The sequence below is a fragment of the Cupressus sempervirens genome, chromosome 7 (genome assembly GCF_028749045.1).
Source record: "Cupressus sempervirens isolate cs-2001-9-10 chromosome 7, ASM2874904v1, whole genome shotgun sequence".
NCBI classification, from domain to species: Eukaryota; Viridiplantae; Streptophyta; class Pinopsida; order Cupressales; family Cupressaceae; genus Cupressus; species Cupressus sempervirens.
Genome location: NC_143124.1, coordinates 814,812,771 through 814,834,071, shown reverse-complemented (window position 1 = coordinate 814,834,071; position 21,301 = coordinate 814,812,771). Strand labels below are relative to the sequence as shown.

The 21,301-nt window shown below is 33.5% G+C and overlaps 1 protein-coding gene across 1 annotated transcript in view; it reads left to right on the top strand.

Moving 5' to 3' along the window:
• The first annotated feature begins 653 nt into the window (after window positions 1-653).
• LOC149549891 (fatty acid amide hydrolase-like) overlaps window positions 654-21,301 on the top strand; it is a 129,582-nt gene continuing 108,934 nt past the window's right edge. Inside the window, exon 1 of the mRNA XM_089794977.1 lies at window positions 654-997. Coding sequence (XP_089651103.1) covers window positions 895-997 — 103 coding nt within the window. The 5' untranslated portion in view covers window positions 654-894. The remainder of the gene's footprint in view (window positions 998-21,301) is intronic.

Below are 21,301 nucleotides of genomic sequence, written 5' to 3'. Positions count from 1 at the left end.
AAATTTGTTAATGGTCTACCCCTCAAACTCCTATGCTTGGAAATCCACATCATAAAGGCTGACTTTAGGCGCCGTCTACATGCTACGAGAATGCACTATTTTACAGTAGAAATATTAACATACACTCCATAAGGTGCATATAAGTTATCTGATAGCCATTGGCCTAACTTTGCAGCATATTATAGCTAATGATAAATTCATAGGTGAAATACTTTTTCTGGAAATTATGTCCACGTCGTATGGCCATGTTTAACATGGCAATACCAATGAGCTGGCAGCATCGAGTGGGCGATAAATCAAGTCTCTCTAATCATGATAGTACCCGCCTTAAATGAGGGAAAATAACACTTTTCTGTATCTAGACCGTAGCCTTAATAAAAATTGGCCACATCCCGCTTTAATCGTCAGCAGGACCATTTAGTCACGACTCGCTATTATTATTATTATTAACGACGGGAATGGCATTTTCTCGCCATTATTCTTCTCTAAGAAACAGCGAAATTAACCTTTGAAAAAGCGGGATCTTGAAATAAAAGATCGCCCTCGTGATCACATTCATAATCGACTCTAATTTCATGACTTTTCTTCTGCACGCATTTAATGTCCTTAAACCTACCTTTCTCTAGAATAAGCTTGAATACTAACTATTTAGCGCCCCTCTCTTCTGGAGACTGCAGGTCCTGTTTTGAATGAAATTTAAGCTTGCCAGTACTAAAGATGTATTAAGCTAACTTAAGACTCACCAATCTGTACGTTGTCTGGAAGCTCAAAATTTAATAGTTAAAACAGGGCACAGTTATTTTTGACCGCGGCAAGCTTCTGGGAGGTCCCGAGGTCGACTCGTGTTGCGTTCGGAGCTCGCTTCTGTCGTCTTTTTCTCTTGTCTGTGCAATCATGTTGGGGAAAATATGGGGGAGAGGACGCGTGTACAAGCCCGTGGAGGAAATGGACCTTAGCGATCAAAGCAAGGAAACGTATATTCGCGCGGATGTCTCCGGTGAGTCTTTCAACAGGATCTTTTAATATTTTTGTACTGATCTGGCCAATAGGAGATAGTTTTTGATGATATTTAAAATGAATGTTGTTTGAACAGTAAATCATAACAAGCTCTGTACACTTTCTTTGCATCGTCATGCAGACTCTGTCGTGGTCATTATCCTGCTATTTTCTTTCTGTAAATTGCGACATCACTTTTATTTTCGTCAAAGTTATGTTTGTTTGATCATTAAAAAATAACACGCCTTATACACTTTTAGCATTCGTCCTGTAGAGTGTCTTGTGTTCTGTACTCTGTTATTTTGCTTCTGTAAAATGAGTTTATTTGAGACATCATTTTCTATTGCATACTTTTTTTCTGTACGCCTTTCGTTTTACATCTTTCATTCTGTACGGCGCTGTTTAAAGGTTAAAATATTTTGTTCGTTTTCTGTGTTCTTCATGGCTAAAGCAAGTTCTGCAAGTTTCGGCATCTTAGAATGAAAACATTATTCTCTTCTGAATAATCATTTGATAACAAATTGCGCTGTTGAATTCAAAATTCTTATGTTTGTAAGTCCTATTCTTGGAAAAATTATTGGATCTTGCAAATATTTTAAAATTTACACGTTTAATGAGGCCGATTTTATTTTTACTTTGAATTCTTTAACATTCGGATCATAGATCAAGAACAAAAACATATCCATTTAAATCTGGGAATAAAATCTGTTTGATAATGTAGAAATTAATAATATAAACATTTTTACAATCTTAAATCAATAAATTATTATGTTTGTGAATTATATAGTTTCTGATTTCTTTTTCATCACTTTCATCCATTCAGATGAATAAAAACTTAAACCTGCCCACTTAACATTTTTTTTGTTGGAATATTAAATAAAATGGCCGTTTGCCCCTGGAGCCAAACACCCACCTACCTCCATGACAGCTTGCAGAACAATCAAAAGGATTTATTGCTTGGTAGGTGAGTTTTTTGAAATTTGGAAAAGAGGGGGAAATTTTTGTGGTAGATGACAAAATGAATGATCAGATTCATTCGACTACAATAGATCAATGTTCAACAGAGCAGATCAAAGAGAGAGTTGAAGTTGAAGCGCTCAGAAGTTGCAGAGAAGGAAAAAGAAAGAAGTGATCAACAGATCCAGTCGTCAGAGTGCAGAGACAGAAGGAAGTTCATTTTGTGCCTGCAGATGCACGTGTTTCTTCTCTGGTCATTTTGTAAGTTTATTATTTGCTTGTTTCGACCTGTTGAAACAGTGATTGCTCTAGACATTATTGTAAGTAGCTATTAGAGCTGCAAGTTTAAAGTTTTTGAAGTATTGAAGTTGTTCAAGTTTTACCAGTTTAGGGTTATTTTAGGGTTTTCTGGTTGAAGCCGAATGCTCCCAGATTTTGTAATATTTATAATCAAAGTTGAATAGAAAGCAAGTAGGCATACTTGATTCCATTGTCCTTCTTCTATTCATTGCATTTGTGAAGTTTGTTTAGAAGCTTCAAGTTTTTGGTTCTCTGGTTTTAATGGTAGAAAAGTTTACGTTATAGTTCTGTCACTCGGTGTTGTCTTTGGTAGAAGTCATTTTCTGCAATTCAAACCAAGCTCCCTGCAGTGGCTACCGACCTCACTCGGTGCCTTCTTCTACTGAGCTCCACCCTCCTGTGGCTACCGAGTTCACTCGGCACCCACATTATCGAGCTCACTCAACATCCATTGGTGCCGAGTTGTTGTTCATTTGCCGAGCTCACTCGGCACTCTCCTGCCACTCGGTTTATTAAGGTACCGAGTAAATCTGGCACTCGGCAATAGTGAGTGTCGAGTGAAAATACTAAAGTTGTGAATTTAATTTTTAATATTTCTCACATTTTTCTCAACTGTTAGCTTGGTTCAAATGTCATTTCATGTTTTGTATGGTATAGGGTAAGAACCCAAAGATCTAGTAGCTGCCTATGTTAACTATGTTTTTGAATTAAAACCAGCCAAAACTAGGGGCTGACCCATTAAACAGTCAAATCGGTGAACCACCAGCAGATTACCACCATCCAAAAACTACCCCCTACCACTTAAAACACAAAAACATTGTTCAGGAACTTAACTAAAATAGTATCAATAGGGATAACATAAATACTGCCTATATTAAAACTAAAAAGGCTATGGAAATATAAAAACAAAGGCATAACAGTCTTAAACACAACTAAGTTCAACAACCAGCAGAAAACAATATGAAAAATTAGAAGGAGAGAGCCCTTAAGGCTTCTTGGCCGCCTTCCTTCCTAGGAGGATATTATCCCAATCTTCCACAAGTAAGTCAAATAATATTTTGGAGTCCTTCTTTAGCAAATCACCCTCCTAGTCTTTAAGCAGTTGTAGTGTGGTTGCAGTTGCATGTGTCACCTTGACAGTAAATTTTGTCAAAAGGTGCATTCTTTCTTCTAGAGCATGGATTCTTCCCCACACTTCATTGCCAGCTGTCTTTTTGATCTCCAAGGTGACCTCCTGCCTATGGCAAAGATAGCCGTCGGCCTGCACCTTAGTAACATCCTGCACAATTGGGGGGTTAGCATTGTCCTTGGAAGAAACCCTAACAGGAGAGGATATCATTATAGGGGAGAGCACTCTATCCATAGTTTCAGGGAATTGGTCTCTGGTTAAGTCCACACACCCCAACCCAATGGTGGCCGAAACATGCTTCATCTCCTTCTTCTCCTTAATCCCACCTCCCGAGCCAAACCATGAGGAATCAAAAACCTTTACTCCTCCTCCTCTATGTTCCCCTCACCAAAATTCAAAGCCTTCTCTTTCATCCTTTGTTTAGGACGACCCATATCTTTTGAATCTAACTCCTCTTGTAAGGCCCCACATCTTAGTTTCCTTTTGGCATTGGATTTCGCAATCCTCCCCAACCTCCTCTTACCACCTCTCCCCTCGTCCTCCTACTCCTCTGGTTCCTTCTCTTTCCCTTTATCCAACTTCCTTTTTTTACCCAAGGGGGTGACCTTCAACTCAACAAGGGACCCGCTAAGCGAAGGCTATGGGGTAGGGGCTTTGGGACCCGTGATCCTAAGGGGGACCTATTGGGCTCGGGGGTTGGGATGGGTAGGAATATCAATCTTAACAATCCTAGGGGGGACCAAAGCAAGGTGAAATTGATATAGCCGGAACATCAACCCTTGATGCAGAATGATAAAATTAACACCCTTCCTCATTTTTTCTTTAACATTAGTAACCATACCCACTAAATCATGCAACAAAAAGAACAGAATGGAAATAAAGTCACGGTGGTGAAAATGGTTTAGAAGAGGGAAGTGATAGTAATAACATACTCCATACCTCCTTTCTAGAGTTAGGTACTTCATCAGCATCAGACAAACCTCATTCCATGGCTCAGAGAGCTTCTCCCGCATAAATCCTCATTTGTGTCAAATAGGTTCCTCCCCTTCCAAGAAGAAGCGCTGCAGACTCGCTTCGTCAGCCACCCTTGTCACCTTTTGCCATTTCTTTCCCCTCATAGCCAAACCCGTCGCTAGAGAGATGACTTCCTCAGAGATATGAAACAAGATGCCATTAATCGTGACTCTTCGGTCCTCCCAGGAATTGACAAACGATAGGTGAACAATTTTCATCATACCCATTTAATGCCTCCATAAATAGGATGAAACCACCTTCCTTTAGCATGTACCACACCAGCGGCTTCCTAACATTCTCCTCTATCATGGAAGGCTCAATTCGCAAAAGGTTGCCACCCATCTTTGCAATTCTCTCTAAAACTCTCTTCTCCTTCCAAACCAAGAGACAATTACTAAGAATGAATTCCCACTTAGGCAGAAAAATAATAGCCCTTAAGCGAACATAAAGGCCTTTATTGTTAATAATAGCAGCGTCCCTTCTAGACATTAATGTCATGTATCGATCGCCTCTATCTCTCTTCCAATCTTTTCCATCATTCTCAATGCTCTCAAACCATTTAAAATTTGAACTTTTACTCATCCCAGCGTGCGAGAACACACATAGAAAAATCATTAAAAAACCTTTCATCTCAAACTTCAAAATTCTTTCTTTTTCGGGCCATGCAAATTTATTATCGCAAGTACCTTTTCCACCACTCTTGCCATCTGTCCATCATGACTTGTCCTATCTGCCAACTCGACAGCAGGTCACAAAAATTTAAAACAATCCTCCAACTAGGATTCATCATGCTCGATCTCTTTATTCACTAAATCTCTTACTAAATTTGGCAAGGCTTTAAATTCCTTCGAACATCTTAGTCCCTTCACATTTAGGCCTAAAGCCGTCATTCCACCTGCCACCTTATTTCCCTCTAAAAAAATATGATTCAAATCAAATCTATTTAAAATAACTAATAAGTGTCTGATGTCTTTTATCCCACATTTAATAGGCCACCCTTCCTTCGTGTTGCCTTTAATAGTCTCTATAATGATTTTTGAATCATCTTCAATCTCCACATTTATCCATCCCACACTTATCACCAAATTTAGACCCCAATAAAGAGCCATTGCTTCTACTATATTGTTGGACACTATCCCCAGTGTCTAGGATACACCAATAGCATCATGCCCATGCTATCTCTAACTATGTTGACTTTGTGCATCTACAATTTCTAATTTGTATGTCATATTTGTCAATTTTTTTTGGGTAGGTGAGTGAAGAAATCTTTGGACTTTCCAATAGCCAATAGCTGCTCACCTTAGAAATATCACTTTTGCAAAAATAGATCGTTCAACAACCGTGTAATTAACTATAGTACATCTGCTATTGTTTTTTGAAACTTTTTATGAAATATAATTAGACAATAGTAAAAATAACGGTAATACAAACAGAAGCGACTACCGAGTAATTTTCACCCACTTCTCTTATCATAGCGAGGGGCATAAGCGAACGCAAGGTGTAAAAGCAGACACTCCAGGTTGATAGGTAGGTTGAAACCTGGGAACATCTCATTAGTGAGGGAAGACATCTATCATATTTTACCTCGTACAGGAAAAAAATCTTATGTTAGATAGCAATTGCCTTAATCTTTTACATCATCTTCTTACTTGAAGTTTGCGGGAACTTTTTGTGGTGAACTGGCCAACATTTAAGGCTACACACAGACGTCAAAATCAGAAAGAAGATGCGATGAGCAATAGTCATCCATCAACATCATCATTAAATAGAGTTTGATAATAACCATTTAAATGGCTATTGTGGTTGTGTGGCAGCGGCTACAGAGGCACGAAAAACGTCGAAGGGACCATACTTTAGCTTTTTTCTTCAAGTTATGAAAATTAATATAAATTAAATCGTTTTTGGTGGCATTGTGGCTTTTAATTGGAGGAATGTGGGGCCAAAGAATAACGCCCAGGCCTTGTCAGTTTTCGCAGTCGGTCTCAGTGGGATTTTACACTCCTACCTGTGGCCGGGGTACTTTTCAATACTTAAGAATAGTCAATATTCAATTGGAATTATTCCACTCCAGCCTGCTTAATACGGACACCTTGATTAAAGGTAAAATGCCGCTCTATTTATAGGCCACCTAACTATAACCCTTTGGACCACAGTCGTCGTGAAGCACTAATTCACGTTCTCTTTACATTGATGTCTTGGTTGGAGAGTAATCATGAACGCATTTGCTCTCTAGCGTTAATTGACGTCTTGCTGCACGCTCGTACCGTTGATCACATGTATCATTCTGCGGGGTTTCTCTCAGCTTACCCCACTCAATTTTTTTGAAGTCCCGTATTATATTATATTCAAATTGTTTTCGTTTTAAGATATCAATATACTAATGTTTACTCATTGTGAATTGTACGCCTTTTTCTAATTGTGCCTAAAGCGTTTTATTATTTGGAATGAATGATCAGTCAGGGTACATTCCCGGCTGACGCAGACCATATTGATCTTCTCTGTTTGCGTACATCTGACCGTTTCTGGAAAGCTGCAACGTGTTTTTTCATGCCTTCTTTGTATAATTTACGTACCTCTCTTCACGTGAATTTCTACAGCTGGACAAGTTGGGCTTTAATGTCTTTCTATGCTTTTCTTTTTTAATTTTTATAAATTTCTATTCTAATTTCTATTCTTTTTTTAATTTGAATAGTTCAAACCTAATTAACATAATCAGATTTTCACAATCCATTAATAATGTGAGCAATGTTTCTGGATTAGATTGTGTGAATTTTTTTAGCATCAACGTTTCGGATCATACTACATGATTCCAAGGCCTGCCAAAAAAACTCACACAATCTAATTCAGAAACATTGCTCACATTAGTTCAAACCTGTGAGGCAACTGACCAAGGCCTGCCAGCTACCAATTAGAAAAAGTTACAACTGAAATGATTTAGAAATCTAATTCTACTAGTATTGACACCTCATGAGCTCCTCCAATTTATGTAGGTCATTTATCTTCTCTTGCTCAAGCTTGGCATTGGCTAAATAGCTGAATCTATGCACCCGTTGATAGCCAGTAGGTCATTTATCTTCTCCTCAAGCTAGGCATTGGCTAAATAGCCAAATATATGCACCCGCTACCAATGCCATTAATCCTTCTGTTATATATTTGCAATGAAACATACTTGTACATACATATGAAAGTCTTCTATTATAAGATTGGTTTTAGTTTTAAAAGCTAATTTTAAGTTGAACCTAATTATTTAATTTATAGAAATTAATATATTTTTCAAAAATAATAAGATAAAAGTAAGATAAGTAAAATGTAAAAATAATTTTTTTTTTCTATTTTAAAATTTCTTTATTTCTATTAGTTGACATTTTGATGTAATAATCAAAATGTAATATTAAGGTTTAAAGTTTTAAAGATATTAAATAAGAGTTTATAATGTATGTATTGAATTTTTAAATTTAAAAAACTAGTATAGATATCTTATATAAATCAATCTAAAGAAATGCCGATAGATATCCACTACAAAATAATAATAATTTAATTTACTACATCTAAAATTATTTATATTTCTTTTATCTCCATTTATTTAGTTTTTTATTAACTTAAGCTTTTTATTTTAATTTCTTAAAAAATAAATGATTTATATCTCCAAATATTATAATTTAAACAAATTTTTTAATGTTTTATGTGGTATTTATTAAATTATTTTAAAAAGTATATTATATTTATAATAAGATTTAAACTTTTGACATCTTGATGGTTGTCAAATTTAACCTAGAAGAATAAAAGTTAACATTAACACGCTCATACCATCTCGCTCCACCCATTCTACCATTGTAGAATGTCTATCAACATTAATTATATTTATTTTTTCATATATTTATTATAAATTAATCTAAATATAAAATTTATTATTGAAATAGTATTTTTAATATTATTGTTATTTTTAATTCTCTCTTTGTTATTGTCTATATAGCTATATAATTTAAATATTGAAAAATAAATTAAAATTATATTGAAGGTTTGTAAACTTAAAAAATAAATATATTTATTTATTATTTTCTATTTTAATACGAATTTTTTAATTTGATGTAATAATCAAAATGTAATATTAAGGTTTAAAGTTTTAAATATATTAAATAAGAGTTTATAATGTATCTATTCAATTTTTAAATTAAAAAAATATATTCATTTTTTCAAATATTTATTATAAATTAATCTAAATATAAAATTTATTATTGAAATAGTATTTGTAATGTTATTGTTATTTTTAATTTTCTCCTTGCTATTGTCTATATAGCTATATAATTTAAATATTGAAAAATAAAATAAAACAATATTGAAGTTTTGTAAACTTAAACATAAATAAATATAATTAGATATTAAAATATTATTAATATTAATTGGTCCAAGTCTAGATTATTTATTATTATTGTTAAGATTAATTATTAGTATATGTTAATTTCAAGTAGATTTGAACCCAAGACTTTCCCAAGACTTATAAATTTACCATTGTGTTGCAGGCTCATGCCTCTAATGAAATTATGTTGTTCAATTATTTTATTTATATTTATATTATAGATAATTTAATATTTTTATTTTTATTTTTATCAATAACAAAGCTTTATAATTTAATTAGTTTTTATTTATGATGTATTTAATGTTTATTAAAGTTATCTTAGTATTTTGAATGAAGAACAAACTTTTAAATGATAATTTATGATTAGAAATTTGATGTAGTTATGTTGATGTATTGATGCAATAGTGCTATTATATTCAGTTTCTCCCACTTTTCAATTAATTTACACCAATCAACAACAATTATTTGTGAACAATTGAAATATTTCTAAAGTTTGTACATTTGGAATAGTATACCCAATGTGTACAGTGGAGCAGTATACCCAATTTGTACAGTGGAGCAGTATACCTTATACTTTTGGACTGTACAAACTATGAAACCCATATTTTTGGGCATACCCATAGTTTTTCTGCAGCATGTGAATGGCTTCATACTTGGAATTTTCATTCCAACCATGTTTTACGCCAGACATTTCAACCTCATAAAACTGTCTCACAAAGGTTTGGACACCCAAGGGTGCCTTTGCTGGCATCAATATTTTGTATTAAACCTTGGATGTCTGTCAAATTAGAAAAGGACTGCCCCAACAGCCACTTGATACCGAAAAGAAACATTGATGGAATCTACGACCACCTGATCCTCTGCATTTATCCCCTGCACTAGATCAATGCAATTGAGATTTCCCTTTTTTGTGGCATCGAGAGGAAAACCGAAAAAACCTTCCTGTGCAGGTAACAAATTGTGGTATACGATATCCCCAACAATAACATCATGTAGTGAGAACACATTTGATCTCTATTTCAGGTTGTATATCCACTTGACAGAGTTGTGACATACTCATTATTAGGCGTTGTTTTGTACTTATAGCACAGACTGCGACATCAAGATTGCCACCAAAACTACCATTTCTGAGCTCGTATGTGCTTGACTCTACGTGGAATTGAGAGTTCTCGGTAAGAGTTAAGGGTTTACTCTATTTTTGCGTGGTAACAATCTATGTTTGAAAAACCAGATAAAAAAACTAAATTACAATCTAGTCTTGGAGTGCTCATTATTTTCTTTTCAAGTTTCTCGCCAACCTCTTCATTTGCTTTTGTTTTTCTGTCAAAATCATTGTTTTCATATTTAAAGACAAATCCAAGTTCTCATTCGCTAACTGCTTGGCAGAAGAAGGTGTTGAGTAGAGGCAACAACTGTAGGCGGAGCAGATGTAATATGTGAGTGGTGACTAAACCAACCAAGTTCTTCTTGCCCACCTCGCCCTGACCTTTCTAGAGCCATGAATTTCGTCATCAGTATGGTTGGTCCTCTCTCTCTATAATCGTTGTGGCCCCTGCATGATCGCCCCTGGCAAGCCTCTCTATGCAGGGGATCAGTATTTCAATAGACTGATACATTGCTAGTTGTGGCTTCCATAGACTGATCAACTGGAAGAAGGAAGCAGGGGATCAGTATTTCAATAGGGCAGACCATCACTATAAAAGCAAGGGAATGAATTCAATTTGTAAGCAATGGTAGGGGAGAGCCTCCTTTATCTTTCTTTGGTTACTTCAATTCACAACTTTCAGTTTTACACTCGCCTTTGTAGTCTAGACCAAGAGCAGCTGAAAATTAGCGCATCTCATCTCCAAGTCCGTCGCTTTCTGCAACTACACTATACCATCTATGCCGATGGCTTTGATTTCTGCATCGCCATTTGGGATTGCCATTACAGCGTCGTCTTTGTTGCTATTTCTTGTGGTGATGAATAATAGAGCTCTAGTGAATTGTATTTTTGGTACATCTGAATCAACAAAGCAAGATAAAGCGCCTCCGAAACTAGAGCGGAAGTAGAAAAGAAATCTAAGTGGAAGTAGAAAACATACAATAACATCCAATGTTCTTAATCAACATGCAAATCACAACAATGAAAAAGAGAGCAATTTTGGTATTTTCTTTGCAACAATTTCTTTGACCTTTTTACAAATGAGAGCAAATGGTCTTTATAGGGGCCAGAAATACAACAGACGATGGAGATCAAAACAAGATCAATGATCCAGATTGGATCCTCAAAACCCTAATTAGGGTTGCCACCCTATCGGCCAATGAGAAGCTGCCACCTCATCAATGGACCAATGAAAAAAGTGCAAAAAGTGGCAACCAATGAGAAGGCACCAAAATGGTGGCCAATCAGAAATAGACACTTGTCCTATTCTAGAAGAAAGGGAAATTGCCACTTGGGCTTACATCAAATGATCTTCTAATATAAATCTTCCCTTTTCTTTCATCTTCTTAGCTAAGGCAATGAACTTAGCTAGCCTTTCATTAACTTCTTCCATAGGAGAACAAGGTGTGTGCTACGCCCTGAGTTTCGCTGACTTCGCCACGCCACTTGCTGCTTGTAGTATCCTTTCGTGATCCTTCTCATATTCTTTCTCGAATCCATTAAAAGCATTGAGAGAGGAAAGGGTGCCCAAATGCTTCTTCCTGATGGCAACTTTTCTTAGCTCATCCAATCTCAATCCAAAATCTATCTCATTGATATCCTCTTTGCCAAGGGAGATTGTCCTTCCTTCAGTCTTTCCCTCATCCGTATCATGTCCACTGTACCGATATTGGTGTCAATTATTCTCTTCATTTTCGAGAAGAAGGGAGTTTTGGGCATCATATCCTCTTTGTCTTTCTTAGTGTTTGCCCGCTTGGGATTTTTACTTGCACTAACATCCTCCATGCTCGTCGCCCTATTACAGGATGGTAGAGTGGTGGACGGGAAGGCAAGTAGAACCAAGGGAAGCAATCCTTAGACTAGAACGAAAGAAGGATGTCAGCTTAAGGACCCCTTGCAACTCTAAATGATTTGAAATTACCTCTACCTATAGCCAAGGGGGATTGTCCTTCCTTTAGTCTGTCTTTCATCTATATCATGTCCACTGTAGCAATATTGGTGTCAGTTATTCTCTTCATTTTCGAGAAGAAGGGAGTTTTGGGCATCATATCCTCTTTGTCTTTTTTAGTGTTTGCTCGCTTGGGATTCTTACTTGCACTAACATCCTCCATGCTCGTTGCCCTATTACGGGATGGTAGAGTGGACCAGAAGGCAAGAAGAACCAAGAGGAGCAATCCTTAGACTAGAACGAAAGAAGGATGTCAACTTAAGGACCCCTTGCAACTCTAGATGATGAAAATTCACCTTAACCAATAATCTTACAGTGACTTTTCGAAATTAGGACTTGGCTTTAAGAACTTCAAATCCCTTGCAAATTAGAAATTTATCATGCAATTCACCTCCAAATAAAATTACCCAACCTAGGGCAAAAATAGTAGCCTCTTGAAAAAATCAGAATTTTATCTTCCACCAATTTCGGCTCCCACAAATTTCGCCCTCCACAAATTTCGGCCCCCACAAATTTCGCCTTCCACAAATTTTGCTAAGCATGAAGAGTGCAGATTTGCTCTTGCAAAATCACCAACACCTTGAGAAGGAGAAGTGAGAAGTGAGGAAGAAATGGGAGAGAGGCCTCCTCTTGTACCCAACTTTCTTCTTGGACCCTGGGAGAAAGAAAAATAAATAATTAATGCAAAATTATGGCCCACAATTAAATACTTAACCAAAATTAATTTTTCCATGATGAAAATTAACTTTCTAAATTGCAAAAAGAAATTAAATAATGCCTTGAGGGTGTTAAATATTTCCATTTAATGAGGATTTAGTAATTAATACGTCATAAAATTGGATTTTGGCTAACCAAAAGCCATTTTTCAATATTAAATTACCAATTTCATTAAAGGTAAAAAGCTTTCAAGGCAATTTTAATCTATTAAAACCATTTTTTTTGCAATTTCTCTCCAAATTGATTTAGTTATGCCAATAATTTTTTTTTTTTGACAAAAATAAAATAAAATTTCTTCTAGGGCAAAAAATTGATTTTGCAATTTTATTTCACCATCACAAAAATTAATTTTCTTCACCAAAAAAAAAAAAAACTAAAATTTTCCAAAAGACCAAATTTAACAAAAATTTCATTTTTCGAAAATTATCCAAATTTATAGAATTATATCCAAATTTCCAAAAGAAAATGTCTAAGTGCAAAATTTACAATTTTATCCTGCCAAGTTAGAATTAACTTTGAAATTTGTTTGGCCTAAGGATAGAATTGGTGGCTCTGGAAATCAAGTTGAAACTGGATGAAAATAAATCTAACCTTCTCCCATTGGCCCGAAAGTGTCCAAGGCTCAAAATTCTCAAAATTGTTGGACAATCAACAAATTTTCCGAGGCGATTAAAAAAAAAGGGGGTCCCCAAAATTTTGGAGTGATGGTTTGAAAACCTCACAACAATAATATAATTTAATATGTATATTATTTATTTTTATAATACAAATTGCATTTATAAATCTATTAAATCAATATGATATGTTTATATAGTCATTTATTATGTGTGTATATATATATTTAAAATAAAGTAAAAATAAGTAATTTTGTTTATGAAAGAATATCAATTTAAATTTAATAATTTATATTTTATATGTGCATGTTTATTATAACTTTGTAATTATATATGTTTGTAACAATGTGTAAAATTTAATAGGTGGTATTTGTTAGTACTATCTTTAACTTTTTGACATTTAAGTGTAAACTAATTTTTACATGATGATAACATTTCAGGTGCATGACTGACATAGCATGCACATGACAATTTACTTCGCTACATCAAAGTGTAATGTTCCTATTTTTGTATGTAATTAGATTAAAAAAGCTAATTCAGTCTCATATATAATTTCAAATTCACGATAATTTTATATTTTTTCTTATTTTTATTTTTTCTTATTTAAAAAAATATTTTAATAATTTTGGTCCTTGCACTTTTCACAATAGGCAGGGACTCTTGCTCTAATAGAGCTCTTGTTTATGATGTATTTAATGTTTATTAAAGTTATCTTAGTATTTTAAATGAAGAACAAACTTTTAAATGATAATTTATGATTAGAAATTTAATGAAGTTATGTTGATGTATTGGTGCAATAGTACTATTGTATTCAGTTTCTCCCACTTTTCAATTAATTTACACCAATCAACAACAATTATTTGTAAACAATTGAAATATTTTTGAAGTTTGTACATTTGGAACACTATACCCAATGTATACAGTGGAGCAGTATACCCAATTTGTACAGTGGAGCAATATACCTTGTACTGCTCCACTGTACAAACTATGAAACCCATATTTTTGGGCACACCCATAGCTTTTTTGGAGCATGTGATTTAAAAAAAAAAAATGGCTTCATACTTGGAATTTTCATTCCAACCATGTTTTACGCCAGACATTTCAACCTCATAAAATTGTCTCACAAAGGTTTGGACACCCAACAGTGCCATTGCTGGCATCAATATTTTGTATTAAACCCTGGATGTCTGTCAAATTAGAAAAGGACTGCCCCAACAGCCACTTGATACCGAAAAAAAAATTGATGGAATCTACGACCACTTGATCCTCTGCATTTATCCCCTGCACTAGATCAATGCAATCGAGATTTCCCTTGTTTGTGGCATCGAGAGGAAGACTGACAAAACCTTCCTGTGCAGGTAACAAATTGTGGTATACGATATCCCCAATAATAACATCATGTAGTGAGAACACATATTTTATCTCTATTTCAGGTTGTATATCCACTTGACAGAGTTGTGACATACTCATTATTAGGCGTTGTTTTGTACTTATAACACAGACCGTGACATCAAGATTGCCACCAAAACTACCATTTCTGAGCTCATATGTGCTCGACTCTACATGGAATTGAGAGTTCTCGGTAAGAGTTAAGGTTTATTCTATTTCTGCTTGGTAACAATCTACGTTTGAAAAACCAGATAAAACACCTAAATTACAAGCTAGTCTTGGAGTGCTCATTATTTTCTTTTCAAGTTTCTCGCCGACCTCTTCGTTTGCTTTTGTTTTTCTGTCAAAATCATTGTTTCCATATTTAAAGACAAGTCCAAGTTCTCATTCGCTAACCGCTTGTCAGATCTAACGCTTCCCTCTCTTTGGCATCTTCCATTTCAAATGAGCCTCCGCATTTCCAAGAGGAACGACAATGGATCTCTTGACCTTCCTTCACAAGGGAGACTACAGTCAATAGTCTTCAAAAACTTTACTCTCAGAGTTGTCAAAGGCTTCTAGATTATGTGCAGCCTTGAGCTAGACACATCTTTCAATTGTGTCTTCTATCATGCCAGACACATCTTTTGTTCATTCATCTTCTATTGCAATAGACTTTTCATCTGTCCTTTATCTTCTCCTACCAGGAATTTTGCATGCTCTTCAGACTATTCTAGCACCAGATCTTTTACAACCTTGTCTCTCTTGTCTATCATTGTCCTCTTTCAGAATTCTTCCATGATCTTAAATTTAAGAGCTTTAAGTTCCTCACCTACACTTTGATACCAATTGTTAAACTTCTTGTACATTTCAAAATAATCACCCAAGGTATTATCCCAACCTCATCCCTTATGATGTAGCAATTTGATCCTTAGTAGGCTCTTTGCAAACCATTCAACTTCACCATTAGACCAGATGTTCATTGACTATTATTATTAATACATATTACGTTCATGTTACAAATTATTAGAATAATATATATAACATTTTAAATTTTTTTGATTTTTAATATATATTTTTTATTAGAGTGTTTTATATTGGTGTTCTAGAAATTATAATAACTAGATTATTTTTTATAATGAAGATAGACAAATGATATATTTTTTGATAAAGAAAGGTAATCGATAATATGAGTTTGAGTCACATTATTTTATACTTTAACTTAATAAATTTATTTTTAAATTATGATATTAGATTGTGGTTGTATATTTTTAATGAATATTTTTTAAAATTATTTTTTTACATTTTCATAATGTGAGTGTTCTATTTTTGGTGCTTTGCAAATTAATAATAACTAATAATAAAAAGTAAATTATTTTTGATAAAGAAGATAGACAAATGACTTTTTTTGAGAAAGAAAAGTAATAGATAATATGAATTTGATTAGAAAAAAATTACAATATTTATTTTTAAGAAAATATGAGAAAGATTAGAAGAGATTATTTATTTTTATTATTTTCAAATTAGAATTGAGATGATTACCATTTGTTGATGGAGTTTGATTATTTTAAAAAATTCAAATCAATTTATAAACTTTTCAAATAAACATGGAAACTATAAAATCTAGGAATTCAAATTGATAATAGTCAGAATCAACTCAATTCAACTCCTTCAAAATTGAAAACTATAAAGAAAATCCATAATATATGCACAATAATCATATATATAAATCATCATATATACTTCTAAACAATTACTAGTCATTTCTTATGAAAATTTGTTGTTAGTTCTGAAAAAAGAGTCTTATAAGACCAAAAGAATTCAACCAAACACATCTCCAATAAATTATTAGAAAAAATAAAATCACTTAAGAATACTTAGTTCTTATTTGTTCAAAACAAATCATTAATTGTACACAGGTGAATACAATAGTATCTTGCCTATAGCAAGTACAATTAGTATCTAATATATATTTTATATTATACAAATTAAATTTTATGTACTAGTATAATATTTATTTTTAATTTTTTAAATTTGTAATCCTAATAAATTATTTACTCACTTTAAATATATTAAATATATTGTTTTATTTTTATTTACATAATTTAATAATATATAGATATTTTCATAAAACTATGATAATATTTATAAAGTTATGAGAATTATAAATTTATATAAGTTTAACTAAATAGACATAGTTAAATAAATGCAATTATGCGTCCATTTAATTCAATTTTACAATTACATTAACCAATCATATCACATAATTAAAAAAATACATAAATACAATTGAACTATAATTCATATCTATTTTATCACACGATATATAAATCTTAATATTTCTTGATTTCATTAATTTACACCAATTTTTTCTAAGTAGAAAATTCGGTTTTTTTCCAACAAAGAATACCATTTTTTTTATACACAATAAAACCCTTTACAATTAATTATTATTGGGCTTGCTTCACACAAATGCTAGCATCCATGTTACATAACAACTACTAAGTGGGCAAGTATTATTATTTGCAAGTTAACTATTGTACCTTCTTGAATCCAATTTATTGTTCCACAATGATTCTTGTCCCATCAATCTTGCTTATGGGTGGAAGTGAGCCTATGATCTTATGGGTGGAAGTGAGTATCTTAGTCATCCATTGGCATTATCTCAACATTCTTCAACATACATTTTGTTTGTTGTTGTTTAAGGACATTGTCAACAATTTCATTTTTCTCTCGCTATATTTGTGTTATTGTGAATTTGTGAAACAACATAATAACATCCTTAATTTGCCTAAGCCAATTCTACAACTTGTAGTTTGGCATTTGTGCAGTCTGAATTGTATTCAGGGTGATCTACAAGTCTCCTTCTAGATGATTTTTTTCACATTTAGTTTCCTTCCTCCCATTAATACTAAAAAAACCACTTGGAATTCAACTTTGTTGCTAGTTGCCCTTCCTACCCTTTTCACCACTAATGACACAACCTACATGAACCATCCCTCAATAGCCACATATCGTGGCATTGGATTTGATCTTTAACCATCCTTCATTTGAAAGATTTCATTTGACAACCTAGACATGCTACTCTATGCAACCCCTTGAGTAGGGGACATCTTTATTTATCATTACATTTCAACATGTTAAAAATATATTATTGTCATATTTAAAGTAAGTGATAATTTGCTATGACACGTTGAAACTCTGTGATTGAGTTATGATTATGAGGGTATTTTTCTCATGAGTTCATCCTCTCAATTAGATGGGTTCCATATTTGATGAACAAGATTGAAAATAATTCTATTTAAGCATGCAGGGTTATTGATGATTTGGTCTAGATTGCTCAAGTATTTTAGTGCTCCAAAATGAAGTATTTCTAGAATGAAATCTTCTTGTTAGGTGTAGATTTTTCAATGATTTTTTTGATATGAATGAATATATGCCAAATAGATTTAACTATAAAAATGTAGCAATAAATGATTTAAATTTTGCTTATAATAGCTAGTGAAATAAGCATCAATTGAAATTTTTTGCTTTTGATTTGTTAAACTTTTGGGGTCAATTTTGTGTGTAAACAAGAATGCACTTGTATGCTCTAGGATCTACATTGAACATGGAGGAATTGTATGCAAGGTGGTTTGCCTTGCAGAGGGAAGTGTACATTGTATGACATAATACCTATCTTGCATAGAGGAACATGTACATTGTATGCCATGATATCTACATTGGACATGGAAGTGTAAATATTGAGCTGGGAAATAGATGCATTGAAATGGGTGCAATAACATTCAAACTAATGAATGCATATGAATGAGATAAGGACACATTTATGGTATTATTTGTAAGTGGAGATGGTTAAAGGATTGGGAATGATTCCAACTTTGCAAAAAATTGCATTGCTTGTTATTATGTAAATTTATTAAGTTATTCCATCAAAATGGACCCAAAACTAAACGAGAATCAACATGGATATCAAATATCATTATTAATTTTTGATCTCACCAAATAAGCTACATGTTAATCTAAGCATGAACATGTATTTTATAGTAAAATATCACTCATAATCATGCATAAAAAGAAAATATGTAGTCATACAAATATACATAAACCCACATTGATCTCTTCATATAGTATTACTCCTTGACATGTGCTCCACAATAACTTGCAAAATAGCAAAAGACTTAAAATGAGAAACTTTTGTCATGCAATTAACATCAAGTACTATTGAAAATTGGTTATGTTGTTCACAGATTTGAGACAAGGCAAGAGTATGTTAGACCATTCCACCTATATTGAAGGTGATGTGGTAATACTTTGAATAGTGTAGTAGTAGGATGATATGGAATATTAGGCATTGCCTTGTCATGTGATCATGATTCATTGAAACATGGTGACTAGTCTCTCTACTGAAGCATCTCTAGTTGTCTACAATCTTAACATAAGAGTGAGGATTGGAGGAGAGGGAAATCAATATATAAAAAGTTAAAAGTAGTTTTATAGTGTGACTTATGTAAAGGAACAAGTTTCAAACATGAATCGTGTGAGAAATAAATAAGTCATTTTAGATACATTAGGTGTGAAAATAGTATATTTGGGACAATAATCAAGGTACATGAATTTTCCCACAAGTTACACATACTATTGTAAGGATAAGAAGTATTTAACCCCAATGTCGCTTTAGGAAAGAACATGACGATATAGGGAAACCTTGAGGTCCCTTAGAGTAAGATAGCTCGAAGAGACACATGGCAAAACATGTGAGCAATAAATGGCGTGGAGGGAAACATGACACCCCTCAAGTGATTGTTGAACATAATAAACACATTTAAGCACACAATAATTGAAAGAGGAGGGAATTCTAATTTATCTTTCTCGACCTATTTTTCCTAATTCTATGGTTGTGACTCCATATGAAAATATTGTATCTCTTCTTATTTGAATGTAATTGTGTTAGCAATTTTAAAATCTGTAGTTTAGTTAAAATTTCATGATCCAATTTTATGAAGTAGAATATATACCTATTTTCATACGAATATATCTTTATAAATCAGGGTGTGCAAATGCAATACATTTCTCATTTATAATTCTCCTTTTTTTAGTTCAAATATACAAAAGGCATGGATCTCTTATACCATATAAAAGCTTACAAATATTAAACTTGCATGTTATATAGGTATATGGTATGCCATTTAGCATGCTTAAGGTCTTATATCTTTGTGCTCTTAAAATTCCAAGATAAAAGCAAAGAATGGTTTCTTAGTTTCTTCCTTTCATAATTCATTAACTTGAGGTGGTTATATTGACTTCAATACATCACATATAGATTCTAAAATGAGATCCTCTCAATTACATTTGAATGCATTATGTAATGCCCCGCCCAGAGATCCTTGGAAACAAGGATAAATATAAGGCAAGATAATTTTTTTTAAAACAAGTATGGATGTACAGGACATGCAACATACAAGGATCACAACGATTGCAACAGAAGACTAAACAAACATCCTATTGGTGTTTGAAAACGCTGGAGTGTTTTCAATTATCCCAATGAGAATATGACATATCTAGGGGCAGCTAACTCCCATTTTCAATATGTCATGTTAGACACCGGGCCAACTATAAGGCATGACCCTTCTTCACTTTAGGCTTTACAAGACCTAGGCAGGTTAACCTTGAGGTTCTGAGATATGGTACTAGTGCATTTAAAACATAAATCTAAACCTAATTACTGCGGATGTAAACCCCTTATATCTCCTAATAACTCATGAAATGACACAGATCTACAGTAGCTAAATGCAAATCTATGAATCTTATAAGCTGAGTGAGGGTCAAACTGTTCTAGCTCTTCAACATAAAATGTAAAGATGATTTGAATTTGATTTTGATTTAATGTGGGTGGGGAAAGTGGATGAAAACTAAGTATGAACAAAAAACTTATGATCCTGTAGCTGATCAGTCCTTGATCCATTGGGCAATTAATGAATCTCCCTCATGCATTTTGGATATCTGATACTTATTCATATATTCAGATATATGATCTATCCATTCACCTTATAAATAGACATCAATGTTCAACTAAATCTCATTCTTACCTGATATCTCCTCAATAAACCTGCAACCCTGTTGAATCTCTGAAGCATTTACATAATTCCTTGAATTACAAGCAACAATGAAGCAACATACAATCTTAAGGGACTGCACTTATGATCTAGGCTCTTTGTTCAAAGATCATAAAACATCACAGCTCAACTGAGAAAGGAGATAAGATTCAAACTGAAACTAAACACTTGTTGTTCCTTGTATTGATTTCCTTGAAATAATACATAAAAATGCATGAAATTGACTCCTAAACAACCTAATAAACCAGACTATACAATGAGAAAATGCTGTCATACAAGAGAGAAAATGGCGGGAATGAGAAACTGATGGGATGGGAAGGGGGTATCACAACCAAAGTAAAACTTCATGGTCTGGAACCAACACATCCTAGATCTTCCATTCAGAGTTCATCAATTCCAGGGCCAGTTCTACTAAATACGTTCATTCCAGAGAAACTTTCCAAATTTTCCAACCCTTACAATGAAAGAAAGAAAGAAAGATATAAAAGAAGATGAATTCTCGGATCTGATATGCAACTGACATCTTTCCACATGAAATTCCATCTCTTGCAATTGAATCACCTCTCTCTTCTCTCTACCCCATTGATTTGATTTAGTTTTCATGATTACTTATAATTGATTTGAAAATATCTTTTGTTCAAATG